Raw genomic sequence first — 15900 nt, 5'->3', positions numbered from 1 at the left:
GTTTCACTGCTTGTCATTTTGTTTCGTCTCTCCTTGAGTCGACCGGGGCTTGCAGCTTTTCTCGTCTCTTCTCTCGTCATTTGGGAATAAAGAATCACATCAACAAGACACATTCCTTCCACGTTATGTAGAGGACACAGCAATGCAACAGTGACTCTCCTTTAATCTTGTTTTAGTTAATGTCGCAGCTTTATATAAATATGGAAACATTTAACCAGTTGATGATGGAAGTTGTAGAACTAACTAGACAGCCTCACTTTCAGCCCTCAGCCACAGTACAAATGGACATTAGTATTAGCTATTCAGAATGACAGAGTAAAGATACAGCAGCAATGGACACTTACCATTTCTGTTTTTATTGAAAATATGGGAAACTTCAAGTATGAAACAATATATTTTCTGGAACTGAGAAGTAAAAAGGATTGCTACTGTTCAGTATTTACATGAGGCAAATCTCTCCCAAATGTACAGTTTCATAAATAATATTCAAGAAAATAAACAACATGTTGAGAAAAATAAAGCTCCTGTGATACAATATGTGAAAACAGTTTTAGAAGCAGCTACAGTAAACGTGGAAGCAAGTTACTGCTGTGACCACATGCAATAAAAGTCAACAAATGTTAAAAGGAAACTCTCTTTGGTGTTCGGTCAGAGACTCTGCTGACAGCAGAGCTCCCTCGTCAATGAGACGGCAGTATTCATGTGGATAAAAGATCAGTGTGGGTTTGCTTAGCTCCTTTTTGCTCCCTGGAAATACAGTTGACAGTTAACATGGTAAAAGCAGTGCTATAGTGATTATAGCAAGAACCTCAACAGTGGGTGGGACCCAAATAGATGCATGTAATAATAAAGTAGGACCTATTGATACAGGGGACTATATACACATTTTACATAAACTTTGTATTGTACAGTGCAGACAAATACCCAATGTACAAATAATGCAACACACCTTTTTAAAGACAATATGCTTTCCCCTCATTACCCTAATCAATAACCAATAATATCCCTTTCATGTTAAACTTGTAGTAACAAAACAAATAATCACCAAGTGTCCCCCGTATTAAAAACATTGTGCAGACAATAATTTGCATTCTTTTAGAGGAGAAAAGAGGAAAAAGGGACGTTGAGAAGCATCAGATAATTGGCAGATAACGTTTCCACATGATAGTTCCTGATAATAGAAATTAACATAATTCACATGTTTTACGAGCTCGTGCTTAAGCTCTGGAACTTCTCCCGTAAGCTTTTCACTAGATTACTTTCAGACGTCTTCCCTGAACTCCCGACAGCAGAATTTGCTGCACAGTCTAGATCATCCTGGGAGAGGATGTCCCCATCGTGGAGTTTGCCCGCTGTGTAGCAGGTCCTCACAGGTTCCTGAAGGTTCTGTACTTCATTGAGGGGAAGAGACCCGAGCATGTGGTCCAAGGAGCTCCATCTGCACAGCAGGGGCTGAAACCGGGGCTGGGTCTGGGACCAGTCCTCTACTGCGGACTGTGTCCTAGGACAGTCTGTCAGAGCTTTGTGAAGGTCTAAGGAGCTATTGCACTTCTGTGAGCAGCCATTATACATGTTCGCACAGCACTCTAACATCCCGGTTGTGCAGCTCCGGGTTAGTTTTGAGAAGTGGGAGGGCCCTATGTATTTGGAGCGCAGCTCCTGCACGTCGGGCCAGTAGAAGGTCTCTGACTGTGGGCTTTGTGGGCAAGTGACTGTGCTCTGGGAGCTGGCACCAGAGCTGGGGGTCCGGACTGGGCTTGGAGAACGCACTTCATGGATGACCATCTCATCACAAGCGATTAAGGGCAATCTCACGCTGGGTTTACCTGCATATATATACACAAAAAACAGAGAATGCTTTTCAGTTTTATCCATACACGAGTTCAAGTGGTAGGTTACTGTAAGAGAAAGCAAGTCGACAATTGCTTCCTATTTACCCTTTTTCCTCAGCTGCATCCTCTCCTCATGGACAGCAGGCAGGTTCTTGGAGCCCTGTTGATTTGCAGTTTCTCGGTTCCTCTGCCAGACAATAGGTCTGTTATTTTTGATGCGCTGGCTGTACTGACGAGCCAGCTGGAACACCTTATTTTTCATCTTTCCCATGTCTTGCAGGATCTGGTCCTCGTCCACACTCGTTCGGAAGCTAATGAGCTTAGGTAGCTGGTCATGGTTGACATGGTTCTTCTCTTGTGACATAGTGGCATTACTTGGCTCAGGGTCCTCTCCAGATCCGCCTTCTACTGCTGGAGAGGTTGTGTTGGGTGATGAGATGGAGGAGCTATCTGAGGCAGTGCTTATTTCAGACTCCTCTAAAATCTGAGGTGACTGTTTGCTGGTTTTAACATTTAAACCGTTGCCCTGCGTTGCCTCTAATCTTGAGTCATCAACTTCCTCCTCTTCAATCTGCTGGACTTCCTGGCTCTCCTCCTCCATCTCCATGTCTTGCCAAACCTTGAGCATGTCTGATGAAGGTCTGAATTCTTCTTCTGTGGTCAAAGCTTCAGAAAAGCTCTGAGATCTGGTCTTGGCTTCCTTTGCTCTCTGCGGTTCACTTTTCTGACGAGTTTCAGTGTTTCGATTCTTTTCTAATCCAGGAAGGTCAAACACAGACCAGGAAGTGGGCCGGTTCCGAGAGAGGCCTTTCCTGTGGACTGGGGCCGCCTGCTCCTGAGGGACACTGTTCAGCTGTCTGCTCAGGTACCTGACCAGACCTGCTGGGATATAGGAGAGACTTTCCCTGCGCTTGATGCTGAAGTTAGCATCCTGGTGCTCAGCATGCTCGTAGTATCTCCTGATCTTGTGGATGAGGAGGCGATCTTGTTTGGAGAGAGTGGACCTGCGTTCTCCTTCGATGACAGCGTCAAGCGCAGGTTCGTGTGCAGGTGTTGACAGATTGGCCTCTGAGGTCTCCTGAGGCTCTGGGGTAGAGCTGGCCAACATTTGTGTCTGTTTCTCCAAGTCCATGCAGGCCGAGGGGCTTTTGAAAAGGTCGTTATCTGTTGAAGGTGAGGGGCAGGCGAGGGAACCCAGGTCCTCTGAAACCAGACTGCTCCGTCTGGACAAGCTGCTGATGAAGCGCTCGGCGATCACACTGGCCTGGTCCAACACAGACGAAGGTAGGATGCTTTTATGCTCCAACACATCCTCTTCCTCCTCTGAGATCTCTCCATTCGTCAATACACTCGTCTCCTCCACTTGGAGACCGGAGGAATCACTCCCTGCTTCTTCTTCCTCTCCAGTTTCTTTAGAAGTATCCTGAGGTTCTAGGATGTCAGCGTCTTGTTGGGCAGGGGAGACAGGAGACTCAGGACATTGGGAGTAATGCAACTCCAGCTGATCGCTTTTCTTTGCTTGAGAGACACAGTCTAGAGGGCACAGCTCCTCCACATTGACCTGAAACATGATAGCAGTGTTTGTAATGTGGAATGCACTGAGTAAAAGACATTATGATGGCAAGCATTCTCCATTCCCCATTAAGTTAATGGACCTTTTCAAAGTCAACTAGGCACTTTAATCTAAAGCATCCACAATTTATGATGCATGTTTTATCTTTTGACGCCGACTTCGGCTTTATCACACTGACCTATTTTTATGTACAATTTCTAAGTGTGGAAAATTTGCAAAGACGCTGTGATTGCACTCGCAGCCTTGGTTATTAAAGACTCCTTTTTGCACATTTTGGTTAAGAGATGTTGGGAGGGTTTAACAGTGAGCACGGTGATGTCTGCAGCTCTAACAGTGTTCACACTGCTGATGTTGCCTTCGTCTGCCACTAATGTAAATTTGTTTCCAGGTGTTGCCTGCTCTTTTGGAGCGCCTGCAACTGTAAAAAAGTGCAGCTCAGAGTTGTGTGGTGGAGATAAGCTTAGGAAGAATAACAACCTATACTCAGATGCAGGAGCTGTTTCACAAAGTTACCGTGAGAATCAGGTGAGAACAGCACCTGGCCTCCAAATCAAATGTTGCCTTCCTCAGTGGGAGTGCTGACTCCAGGGCAGCAGTGTGTGTATGTGCGTGTGTGTGTGTGCGGCATTTTAATTTACATGAATACAAATATACAGCAGGCACTAATATAGCCCCAGGCATGATACAAATAGGCAAATAGAAAATAACAACAGCTGCAACTACACTGAAAAAGTGTCATCCAAAATATACAGTGGTTGGAAAATATGCTCAGCAACAAACTAAGCAGTACTAAGGGTGTGAGGATAGATGGGCATTCTTCGACAGAGTGGATACATATCAAATGTGACCTCAGAGTCACGTGCGGAAATGAGGCTTAATGGATGTGTGCACAAACATTATGCAAGGCTTTATTAACTACCTGTGTAGTGAGAGCTTCTTTCACAGCCACAGCCACATATTTTTCCTCTTGCCTGTGAGTTTCTGCCTCCTCACTTAGTGTAGTTTTCACTTCAGCTGCTGTATCTGTGTTCTGATCATCCTGAAAGAACAAAACACAGCATTAAAGTGAGAGTTTTAACTGTAAATCCTCCTACAGAGGTCACACTGTGAGGCAGGGTAAGACAGAAAAATCTGTCATAGTGGACAAACATCTACGAGATACTTAATGTGAATTCAGGTTACCCTTGAAACGCCCACTAAAATGGTTACAAAGAAAGTCTTCCTATTGAAATGACATGTATTAATACATATTCAGCAACAATACTGGTATAACAATTAACTTAACAAAGACTTCCTAATTATGAAAATTCAGAGGGGCAATATGATTAGAAAATATGATTATCAAAGAGCAAAGCTCTTGCTATTATAATAATCATTTCATTAGATGGCTGCACTAACCTTTGAAGTGAAATAACATTTAACAGGGCACATTGAGCCACTGGTTCTAATGCAAATGCAGGCATGTTTTCAACATCAATCATGCCCCAAAAACACAATAATGAAACACAGCGCACAATTACTGGAACCACACAGATGAGTGAAACAAACAGTCACAGGTGTAGAGTGCGTGCACAGGGGGATGACCTTTAACTCTAAAGCAAAAACAATACAAGCAAAGACATGCACCAAGTTGCACCCATACATTCTTAGAGGTCACTGTTAGTAGACTGGGAGAACTTCAGTCCATGCGCTTCAATATCAATTCGACCTGAGGCATTCAACATGCACTGTGCAAATGGTAGCAGGTGTTAGTTGGTTCTGTTTATGAAGTAAAAAGAAAGGGTGAGGGAGGACAGTCAGCATGGGAGAAAGAGTGGCAGAGAGTATTGGCAAGCCGGCGGAATGGGGGAGGAAATGGGTAACCCGTGGGTGGCAGAAACCCTCACCGTTGTGAAGTGAGTAGAAAGCAAAGCCCTGGCTCTATAGTGCCAGCAGGAGATGGCTGCCAGCACTGAGCTGGCAAAGTCCTCTACCTGGTCGTCTCCCATCAGTATATCTTCCTTGTAACTCTCCTCCCCCTCCTCCTCCTTTGCCTCCTCTGCCTTGTCCAGCTCCAGCCCCCCCTGACTGGGTGAAAGGCCCAGTTTCGGCTCACTGTCAGTAGGACTTAGCTGCTCCAGAGAGGCCCTTCTGGGAATTAGATCGTCCACACATGGCCTCTCAGCCTGGGGCTCGCTGAGACTGGAGGCCAGCGTACTGACACTAGTGGCTGGCTGAAGGGAGCACCTATCCCCCAGCAGTGCACCCTCACTGTCTGCATGCTGTAGCGTGAAGTCATAGACATGTGGTTTGTTATTGCAAGGCCAGTGCTAGAGCCATGTTTGTGATTCAAAGGCTGTAAATGGGATGGAATATTCATAAAGCTGCTTTAGCTTTGGGTGAGATATGATTTAAGTAATCCAGAAAGTCAAAGTACGTTCTGTGCAGTCTGAGTTTACACTTTCTCAGTTTTGCTTGAACTTCTTTTGCAATTAGAATAGAAAGTTTGAGCTGCTGAGTCAAAATTGGGTAAACCATATCTCACCACAGCACACTGACATACATAAACTATTTTGCTACAACAGAATGAAGAAGCTTATCAAGGTTTAAGAAAAGACAACATTTGGATTTCAGACGCTTACCTTCAAAACAGCTGCATGGAGAACAAAGATAAAGAAGAGGAGGAGAAATAAACAAATGAGAATGTCAGTGACCGAAAAAAAAAGAAACATGCACATCAAATGTTACAGAACAAAATAACCTGAATACCACATGCATCTTGTACAATCATGGTCAGCACACAATCTCCTCCTCCACAAGCAGGGACTGAGTGGGGCAGTAGTTAGTCTGGCCAGACTTAAGGGAGGCCTTGTGATTAGATAAATACCAATTAGAAACATCTTCCTCTCAGAGGCTCAAACTGGACGTGATGCAATTAGCCAGGATGTGATGACCCACTCCCTCACCGGGATGGGAAGGTTGACATGATCATTGTTTTTCATTACATTGGTTCGAAAAATTGATCTGCACTGAGAGCAAAGGAGAAATGAGGATAAGAAAAGAGAGGTTTTCTCTTTCATAACGGCCAATTAGAATAGATGAGAGCAGGAAGACGTGCAGATCTGAGGGTAAGGCTGAATCTGACTATTGAAAAGAGCTTGTGTATGACAAAGCCTTGGACCAGTGTGCCATATAATTAACTTCATTATGGGTGAGGCCAGTGGCGTGGGAGTGTGTGTGTGTGTGTCTTTTGATCTGTTTTCCAGGTGTCTTTGCGGGAGAACAAAGCAGAAGTGCAATGGAGATGTGGAAAGCTCTTGGTTAGGGGGCTCAAGGGCCAGTGAAAAACATCCACAATGTGGATCGATCACCCACCCTAACATCCAGTGATAAACACAAATCCCCACCATGTACCAACCTTTTGTGCTCCTTATGATTTGTTTTGCAGGCTCTAAAAAGGGAGAAATTGAAAAAGGTCAACTCACTAGAGGTAAAAGTGACAAATATGTTTAACACTACTATTCTTTAATTTCAATATTTAACATTAACATTTATTGATTTAATGATTCAATATTTAATACAAATATATATTTTTAACATTACACCCTATAACTATGCAAAACAGATACAGGGAGCAATGTTTGTGTGTGACTCTGCAGATACGAGATGGGGTGGGAGGCTTTTACCCGATCTCCTTCTCCCCTTTCGTCCTCCAAGATGGAAGTCGTCCATCTGGCAGGACTCTTTCTTCAGTCTCTCAGGACTATAGTGGTACTTCCCTGGATCTAGGCAGTGGAAGGATACGTCATTACACTCAGAACCGCAATTACAAAACAATTTTCTCTGCATAGATGGATGGGTTATGGGCTACATCTTCCTGGTAAATTAAACTGCATTCTATATTTTCCACTGAGAATGAAGCACCCTTCTCCTTTGTAAGCAGCATCTTTGGTTGCCATGGAAACAGGTAAATTGGTCTAACCCTATAACCAAAGTTACTTTACTGGTAACACTTACAGTTTGAATTGTCCACGATGGCTTCTTTTGCCTTTAAAGAAAGAGATAGTGTGTTTTTAATAAAAGGCAGGTCTTTAGCAGCTGAAGGAGAAAGAACAGTTTGAAGGATGATGTTGTTTACCTTCTGGGGGATGATGGTGTTGTGGTTCTCAAGAATGAGCCGCTTAATGTGATGGGCCCAGAGACGCTTCTCTTCTACTGACTTGGCCTTGAACAACAAGCACTTGTCATTTAGAAAGTCATTCATATTAATAAAGATACACCAGACACATGCATGCATACAGAGTAGAGACTACAGCGGAAACCACTGGCTCTCAAGTGTTTGATAAAAATGGATTTGTTATCCGAGAAAATATAGTATTAGAATCAGAAGCAGGGATCAAATTTGTTTTTATTATTAATATTAGTATTAGTATTCTAAAACATAAAACTAACATGAAACATCTTTTAATCAGGCCACAGCAAGTGTTTGTCTGATTTTCCCGAGCAGCTGATGGAAATGCAATAATATGTGTTGTGTAACTGTGGAAAAAAAGTTGACAGTTACTGGTGGTCACATTTACCTGCACTGTATGGGGTTGCTTGGGATGCTTGAAATGGATGACACTGAAGAGCAGGGGATCCTTGGCACTGTCAAGTAGCATTAGGGTAGAGCACTGCAACCACAGTGAATGAAGAAATGTAACTGAGGCTTCACTCAACTTAATTTGCTACCTTATTAAAAGTATGTCTTATATAGATATAAATCTTGTGTAATTTAAAAGAAGATGTGATCTTATTAGTCTTTCTGTTTTACTCAGATATCATCATTTTCCCATACCTATATTTTCAAACTATTAAATCACTAATCAATGGAAAAAAAATGTCAAAAACCACACCAAGATGTGGATCTTGTAGACATAGTGTTCCCCTCTTTTCTTGGTAATGAGGAGCATCTTTTCGAAGAGGAAGAGTGTACGGGTGTTCTTTGCCCTCAGGACATGAAAGGTGCCCTCCAGCACCAGCTCTCCATAGGTGGTCAGGTCAGGACCCTTCCAGTTGATCAGAAGAGACTGTATCTCCTGCAGATGCACATGAAAGCACACACCCCCATCCACATACTGTCAGACATGTTCCTTTAGCACAAAGCATATAAATGCCAGCTTTTATTTGTAATTCTTATACAACACTCGCACAAAGAAAACTGTGAACCGACCACTCAGTCAATGACTCAAACCAAGGAAATCACTAAAAAGCTGTTATGGCCAACATTTGAATCTTTAGAATACATATTTATGCAAGACTAGAGTTACTGACAAAAAATATATATATGGAGTAAATACATGAAAGAAATTACATTGGGCCCTCCAGAGCCACAGAAGAGCAGAAAGAGTTACAGTATCACTGGACAATGAAGCTAAAGTCTTGCAATTTCACCTTGACTGAGTATGTACTGTAAAGTATGTAATCACTATGTGACAATGACATAAATACATATTTTTAAAAGGATGTTGACATTCATATGTGGTCATTCTATCTGACCTGCACTCTGACAGCATGTTCGTGTTTCCTCTTCATATCGTTGATGTACCAGGCCACTCCTGTCATGGTGTCTATGGCTTCTTGAACCACCTCATAGCCCTCCTCGTCTGGGTCAAAGTGCTTTGCGATTTCCTTTAAAAGAGATCAGAGAAAGTTACAACTTCTGACAAGGGGTGGCACTATAGGGAACTAGTTAAATGGTTCCTCAAACAAAGTAAAATGTGTGTCCATATGAATTTTTTTTGTGATTTTTCCATTGTAGCTTTTACCCTGTAAAATCCTAAATAGCTTGTAGCCTCTAGGCCCTTAATAATGAATCAAATTAAAGGACTGGAAAAGGGAAAATCACCCTTTGGTTGAGCTGTTTATCAGCACTCACAGGCATCGTGCAGTGTGTTAACAAGCTGTCACAAAACGACATTCCTTCATCATAATCCAGAAGGGCTGTGAACTACTCCTTAATCATTATAATAAGAGGAATAAATCTAAACCTGAAGACTACATTTTGACAAAGGTTGTGTTGAAGCAATGTGACCATTGAGGACGTTCTGTACCTGCAGCAGCAGGTGATATTTCAGGATCCTCTGAACTGGCTTAAGCAAGTAGGAGCCTAAAGGGAGGGAGCGCTTCAGAGCAGCCTGTCGATCCCTGAAGAACTTGGCTAAAGTTTTACTCCTCATGCAGTCGGTCAGGGCTGCCACTGAGCTAGAGGACAGCAGACAATGACATTTATCAGCTCATTCAAGTATGTTACATCTGATATCAACAGCAAAAGGTTGCAAAACATGCATTTGCCCTAGCTACTTACTTGGGATAATTGGTGCAATACTGAGTGTAGATTTCAAAGTATTCACTCTGAGGAAACACAAGGCAGACAATCACATCAACAGTGTTCAATTCCTGATAATGCTGTGAAGAAGATAGTAATGCTCACCTTATCTACAAAGCACCTAGCAATGGCCACAGGGTCGTTCTCACACATGTCCAAAGACTGCAACAGTTCACTGAAATGCAGAACAGAAAGTTCAGTGTTAATGGATTTACTAACCTAATATGTGTGTCTAGGAAGGTAAACAAAAACAGAAGTAAACCACAAAAGGAAGAAAAGACGGAAGGAATAATGATTAGTGGCTGCCGTTAATAAATCAATGCTAATATTTTCTCTACGGTATTGACTTCTATTTCTGCCTTGAGTCAGATTGGATTTGTTAAGAAATACTTCCACTAGAGGGCAGCATACACTGTTAAACAAGAACCTTGTGTCATGTTCAGACTCAGCGTGAAAGAACATGCATTTGACTTGAAAATCTCTGTTCTCACAGTCCCATCAAAGACAAGCTTTATTCTGAGCTAGGGAAACCCAAACCTGAGGACTGTATGGTATTTTAATGCTTAACACAGTGTGACATCACCTCAGTAAAATGTGAATGACTGAAGGAGCATATATGAATAGAGGTCACTGTGGAAAAATACCTACATAATACAATAAACCTAAACACGGAAAGTTTTCAGCTGAATCATTCATAATTCATTCCATAATTTAGATCAAAGACTGTGTGGCTTGACTGAAACCAACTACAAACAAATATGTCAACATGTTGACATAATGACACGATGAAAAACGCATTGGTGTCGAGAGTTTTCAGACGGAAGGTCAATATTTGTTTACACTGCATGATTGCTTTGTCAACAACATTGACGGCTGGAAGAAGGTTAATTGTTACGAAGAAATAAAAATTCTTGGGTCAAAGCAATGTCGTTTATTAATTCATCTCCATATCAAATGTGAGTTTAATGGCGACTCCCAGAGTAGTGAGAATTGTTGAGTTTGAAAGGGTTTTAATTACAGAAAAGTAGCATACTGAACTGTAGAGAAGATGGTTTACATGATCCCTGGTATGGTGAGTAAATGAGGTGACTGGATTTGTTGTTGTTCTTGTGTAAATGTTCCCAAAGAAACACTAGAAATACTAATCTCTCTCCCAATAAAAATTTGGTTTGTCATGGGCAGCTTCCTGCAAATTGGCACAACTCTGTTGCAATATTAAATAAACATGTGGCACCTATTCACAGAATGGCACAAAAATGTCTCCACCAAAACTATAAAGTAATAAAAGTCAATACCGCTATCTTCATTGCTGACTTAAAGAAGGCACGACCTCTCAGTGTGAGAAGAGAAGCTTCATCTCTCAGAGAAGGGCAACACATGACCCTTTGGATACAAAATCTGTCAAAATCTCTCTTGTACAGCTGGCTAGAATTTTATTTAAAAAGTAATAAGATTCAAACCATCCCCATTTGTGGTTGAGAGCTGTACAACAGCCTTAACATTACCAGGGAGGCTCCTCACTGTGAGAGGAAAGAGGAATGTGTGTCAAGCAGCGTGGGCAGCAATGAGCACTTGCTGACATAAGATGATTAAATGCAAAACTAACTGCACCACCATTTGCAAGAGTGTTTACATTAGAGTGCATTGCTCCATTGTTCCTCCCTGCATAAACTCTGAGTCATTGAATTAAATTTCTTGACATTCCTTTTTAGAACGACAGAATAACATGTTACATACACAACAATAGGCATGAAAATATTCCTTGCCCAATGGAATTGTACAGGGAAGTACAGCGTCCTCTGCTCTGCCATGAGTCCGTTGTACATTGTCTCTTAAATTATAATGCAATAAATTGACTATACTTTTTTTAAGACTTGTTGGCTAAACTACAATATAAAAATATCTAGAAAAGAAATCATGGTGATCGGTGGGTTTACATTGGGGGTGATGACGTACCTGTTGAACTCATAGATGTCCTCTATGTTTCCAAACAGGGCACACACTTGTTCTGGCCGTATGGGAAGGTTGCTCATATCGATGATGTGAGCCAAATAGTCCTGGAAAAAAAAATATATATAAGCTCATTTCAACATTTGTTGACATCTTAAGGGCTGACTATCATTCAGGCACTTGCACATTCTTACCAGAAGAGGGAGCATTCAATAGAGAAACTAAAATTTCCCTTGTATCATTCTTATATCCTCTATGATGAGTTATCTATTCTCTCATGACATGTAATGTAATGTCATGTAATGTTCATAAACAGACAATAAATATTTAGGGCTCTTCTGTGTTAAAAAAAAAAGCAAGATCATTAATTCACAAGTTAGGATCCTTTTAAGGATTTGTTCCATTGACTGGAGGCCAGTGTGACATTCTGGAAGAGGTTCTATTGCGCCCAGACCATAGCATCAGTACAGCCTGTTCCCCTCCCAGGAACCAACTCCCCCTAGACCCCAGGGGTATTCAGAAGTAGATAAAAATACACAGTAACCAAATATGCCAACATCTGGATGATTGCCCTCTTTCTTGGTAAACTGCACACAAACAACTCCAAACAAGTAGATGAGTAAGTTGACGAGAGACAAAAACACATACACTCGGTGACTGTATAAAGACTCTACCAGTAAACAGCTTGTACACACACCCTGCCTCCCAGATGATGTGCTGCAAACACACACATACATAGCAAGCCTGCCAGGCAGCCCAGATTAAGAGTAGAGTCATCACATCGGGTGATCACTACTGAAAGAACTGCAGTCGGTCATGGATGAAGAATTCCAGTGCAGTGGGAGTAATGCTGACATGCAGTCAGCAGGGCGTCTCATCGTCTCCTATGGAAAAACTCGCCACTGGTGTTACACCATACACACGTGACCTTTAGCATAGCGTGAGAGATTTAATTCGATGTATGGAGTCCCCCAGTTTATAGTGCCACAGGCTGCGCTTTAGTACAGAATAAGCAAAGCTGTTTTGCCTTTTGTGGGACCAACAAAAACTCTTATCAATTATTAAACAAGAAGAAGGACATGTTGGACTGGCTTTTTTTGTGAATCCCATAAGCATGATCCACATTCTTGTCTAAACAATTTTTCTGGGTGTGTTCAGGCCAGGTGTTGAGGTTGTATTTAGACATGTAAGACCAGCTGGGTCAAACAGCTGTTCTCTGTATTCCATTGATAGACAGTTAAGACTGAGATATCTGAGAGTGAGTAAACTAGATCTAAAGGCAAAGTGGACATAACTTCAACAGCTGTTGTGAGAGAGTTCAGTGTCAATATCAAGGGGAAGCTTTGAATTAGTTTGCTGAAATAACAATGCCAAATGAAAGACGAGTTTCACACATCTCTGTCAGATCCATGGCTTGGTGTGAAATGAAAATGAGCTGTATGGAATCTATTTGATTGAAGCCATACTGTAATCATAAAAGGACAGATCTGTACTGTACTGTGTTCCCACAGTGTAGTGTATGGAAAAGCCAACTGCTCTGCTTTCATTTATGTTATTCTCCCGTTGGTGCAAAGATGGAGGTGTTTGTGTTGGCTGGGAGGGCCTGAGAAATCAGGCTATGCTAGAGCTCTCTGCAGGGCCTGTGTGACAGAGGCCAGACCAGGCAGGGCTGCTGTGCCTGTCAACTGAAATTGTTTAAAGTCCTGGAAGCGTTTGTCCGAAGCAAGTCGTTATTCAAGCTGCGACGAGGGCAGCGCTCCCTCCCACCGCAACTGCCAGACGCCAGCGCAGTCGGAAACAAGGTGAGGAGAGGTGCTAGCTGGTTTACTGCCAGTCACTCTCAGAAATGCCTCATGTGTTAAAGACATTACCAGCAGTGCAGCCGAGACTGTTGGACAGCAGAGCGCTCCTGTTTCTACGCAAGACCACAGAAGATTGAAAGCCAGGTTTCAGTCTGGAAGTTGTTTTCAGACTACAAAGGTAGAAAAAGTGATAAGAGATAAGTGGTCTGTTGAGTGGTAAAATCATCCCTCTATTTTCCATGCTTCACATCTCTGAGATGAGGTTTTTACTATCTTTGAATAAGATCTTAGAGACCAAGTTTCCTGCCATGAAAGACTGGCTCTGGGTCCCAGTTTTGACTGTGTTTGAACTCCACATATGAGCACAGTCCATAATCCTGGGCTACAGGCTGTAAACTTTCACTGCACTGTAAATATACAGAATAGTTTATACAAAACACTATGAGCAGATCATAAACTCCCCTGCCTTCATCTCTATGAACTAGAAATCTATAAACAAAGTACACAACTGCCAGATGTCAGGCATGCATTTTGTTCAACTGACCGATTTGTTTAGAAAGCAGGAAATCAGAATGGATCCTGGTGATGAAAAGAAAAAGAAGAATCCAATGGATATTTTACAAGTACCAGACTCATTTGTAGCCACAAACAGCTGCTTGGAACACAGTAGCCATTATCTGCCCTCAACTGTTGTTGAGCCCAATTCCCCTATTTTGGCTCCAGGCTGGCCAAATTCAGTAAATCACCTCCTCCTAGAGTGCTGCAGACATTAAGTCATAGCTGCACATTAATCCAAGTCAAACATGTGCTTTAAATACACTGAATACTGATGATTTACTCTCTATAGCATCAATGATTGGCTCACAGTGAATACTTGGCTGAAAGTTAAAAACAGCGACTATAAGGGAAAAATAAAATTTGAGTACAGTCAGCATAACCCTGACATCCACTCACCTCCACGATGCTGCGCAGGTCCTTGACATACATGCGCTCTGTCTCAATGATCTCCATGACAACACGGTCCACATAGGTCAGCTTCGGGTTGGGCGCCATGGTGTCTGTGACGACAGGCAATGCAGGGATGTGAGGTATTTGAGCACTTCCCTTCCTGTTGGAGGCGGCGTTGTTGTTGTTCCACTGGTTGCCGATCACCCTGGGCTCCAGCCGTTCCTGCCAGTGGACCCTGGAGCTTGTGAGGGTGGGACTCTGGTCTCCAGCCTGCTCTCCGGTACCTGCAGCTGGGCTCAGCTCCAAGTCTATGTCCTCCTCGCACTGTATAGGCGGGGTGGTAGAGGAAGGAAGAGCAATGGTGCTTCCAAAAAGGCTGCGACTATCGCGGGATGAGCCAGAGGACAGGGTGGACACCAGGCTCACTGGACGTTCACCCTCTCCGTCCAGTGGCTCCACACATAGCTGGCTGTAACAGTCTGGGCCCAAGTCAATGTTTGCCTGGTCATGTTCACTGGTGAAGAGGGGCGAGGACAACTGAAGAGATTCTGGGACAGGTGAGAGAAACACAGGGAGACGTGTCAGAATTTGACAATGTATAGCAGCAGTAATAGTCAGCACACTTTGATATCCAGCTGGCTTCGGCATCCTGAGACACTCCAAACCTATGGCTACAGGAAATGGTTGAGCGTCTCATACTCAAAAAATACTTTAGATCAAGTATCTCTTTGAAACACTAGCTTTTTTTTTTGGTTAATTTTAGTTTTTATTATTACTTACTATGTGTGCTTTTTATTTAAAATAATGCTTTTTATCTAAAATAATGTCATTAATCTTATTTACACATCTGCATACCAACCCTGCCACCTGTCTTTTGCTAGTGCCTACTCTGCAACTGCACGAAAGGGCTTAAATTAACTGAGATGGTTGAGATGAAAATGCCAAAAGTAAACAATACGCATTCACATAGCTAATTTTTAGGGTATAAAACTCTAAAAAGAGGAATGTTCAGAGTATAACGCTTCTCCTACAAAGCTGTTTCAGTTTACTTGTAGTATTTTATCCTAGTTACAATGATGAACAAGGACTTTGTTTAAAAAAATCTGCTGTTTTATGTACTTTTTTCTATAATGCTACTACTGTTATGTTACTAACCAGATGCACTTTTGAATCGTCTCAATGGTTGTCTTCTCTCAACAAGTAGAAGCATAGCTGCAAGGCTGCATTGACTGCTTTAAGACACTGTCTAGGGTAGGGTTGCACGGTACACCGGTACCAGTATAGTACCGCGATACTAGAGTTTTGAAAACGGTACTATACCAGCATTTAAAAACAAACGGTACTTTTATTTCATTTTATTGAATGCAAATGAATTGGTAAATTGGAGCCTGTCTCTTTAAGCACAGCGAGGCCAGCGAGTGTGACGTATGACTCGCATGTTTAGACTGA

At 42.4% G+C, this 15900-nt stretch overlaps 1 protein-coding gene across 4 annotated transcripts in view; it reads right to left on the bottom strand.

Moving 5' to 3' along the window:
• Positions 1-335: 335 nt before the first annotated feature.
• The window catches only part of LOC111652469 (pleckstrin homology domain-containing family G member 3-like), a 34026-nt gene continuing 18461 nt past the window's right edge, over positions 336-15900 (bottom strand). For 3 of the 4 annotated variants that reach the window (XM_023402742.2, XM_023402741.2, XM_023402745.2), the window contains 17 exons: positions 14458-14999; positions 11708-11808; positions 9857-9926; positions 9731-9777; positions 9477-9627; positions 8923-9054; positions 8280-8462; positions 7965-8057; positions 7523-7609; positions 7402-7432; positions 7071-7169; positions 6803-6835; positions 6027-6037; positions 5292-5666; positions 4325-4444; positions 1938-3393; positions 336-1826 (listed from right to left, as the gene is read on the bottom strand). In XM_023402742.2, the coding sequence (XP_023258510.1) occupies positions 1204-1826; positions 1938-3393; positions 4325-4444; positions 5292-5666; positions 6027-6037; positions 6803-6835; positions 7071-7169; positions 7402-7432; positions 7523-7609; positions 7965-8057; positions 8280-8462; positions 8923-9054; positions 9477-9627; positions 9731-9777; positions 9857-9926; positions 11708-11808; positions 14458-14999 (4154 nt within the window). In that variant the 3' untranslated portion in view covers positions 336-1203. The remainder of the gene's footprint in view (positions 1827-1937; positions 3394-4324; positions 4445-5291; positions 5667-6026; positions 6038-6802; positions 6836-7070; positions 7170-7401; positions 7433-7522; positions 7610-7964; positions 8058-8279; positions 8463-8922; positions 9055-9476; positions 9628-9730; positions 9778-9856; positions 9927-11707; positions 11809-14457; positions 15000-15900) is intronic. The other variant, XM_087173034.1, reaches the window with a different exon arrangement.

The sequence above is a fragment of the Seriola lalandi genome, unplaced genomic scaffold (assembly GCF_002814215.2).
Source record: "Seriola lalandi dorsalis isolate HSWRI2012SDOR001 ecotype SW California unplaced genomic scaffold, Sedor1 jcf7180002053982, whole genome shotgun sequence".
NCBI classification, from domain to species: Eukaryota; Metazoa; Chordata; class Actinopteri; order Carangiformes; family Carangidae; genus Seriola; species Seriola lalandi.
Note: the sequence above shows the minus strand (reverse complement) of the source record. Positions and strands in the feature narration are given on the sequence as shown.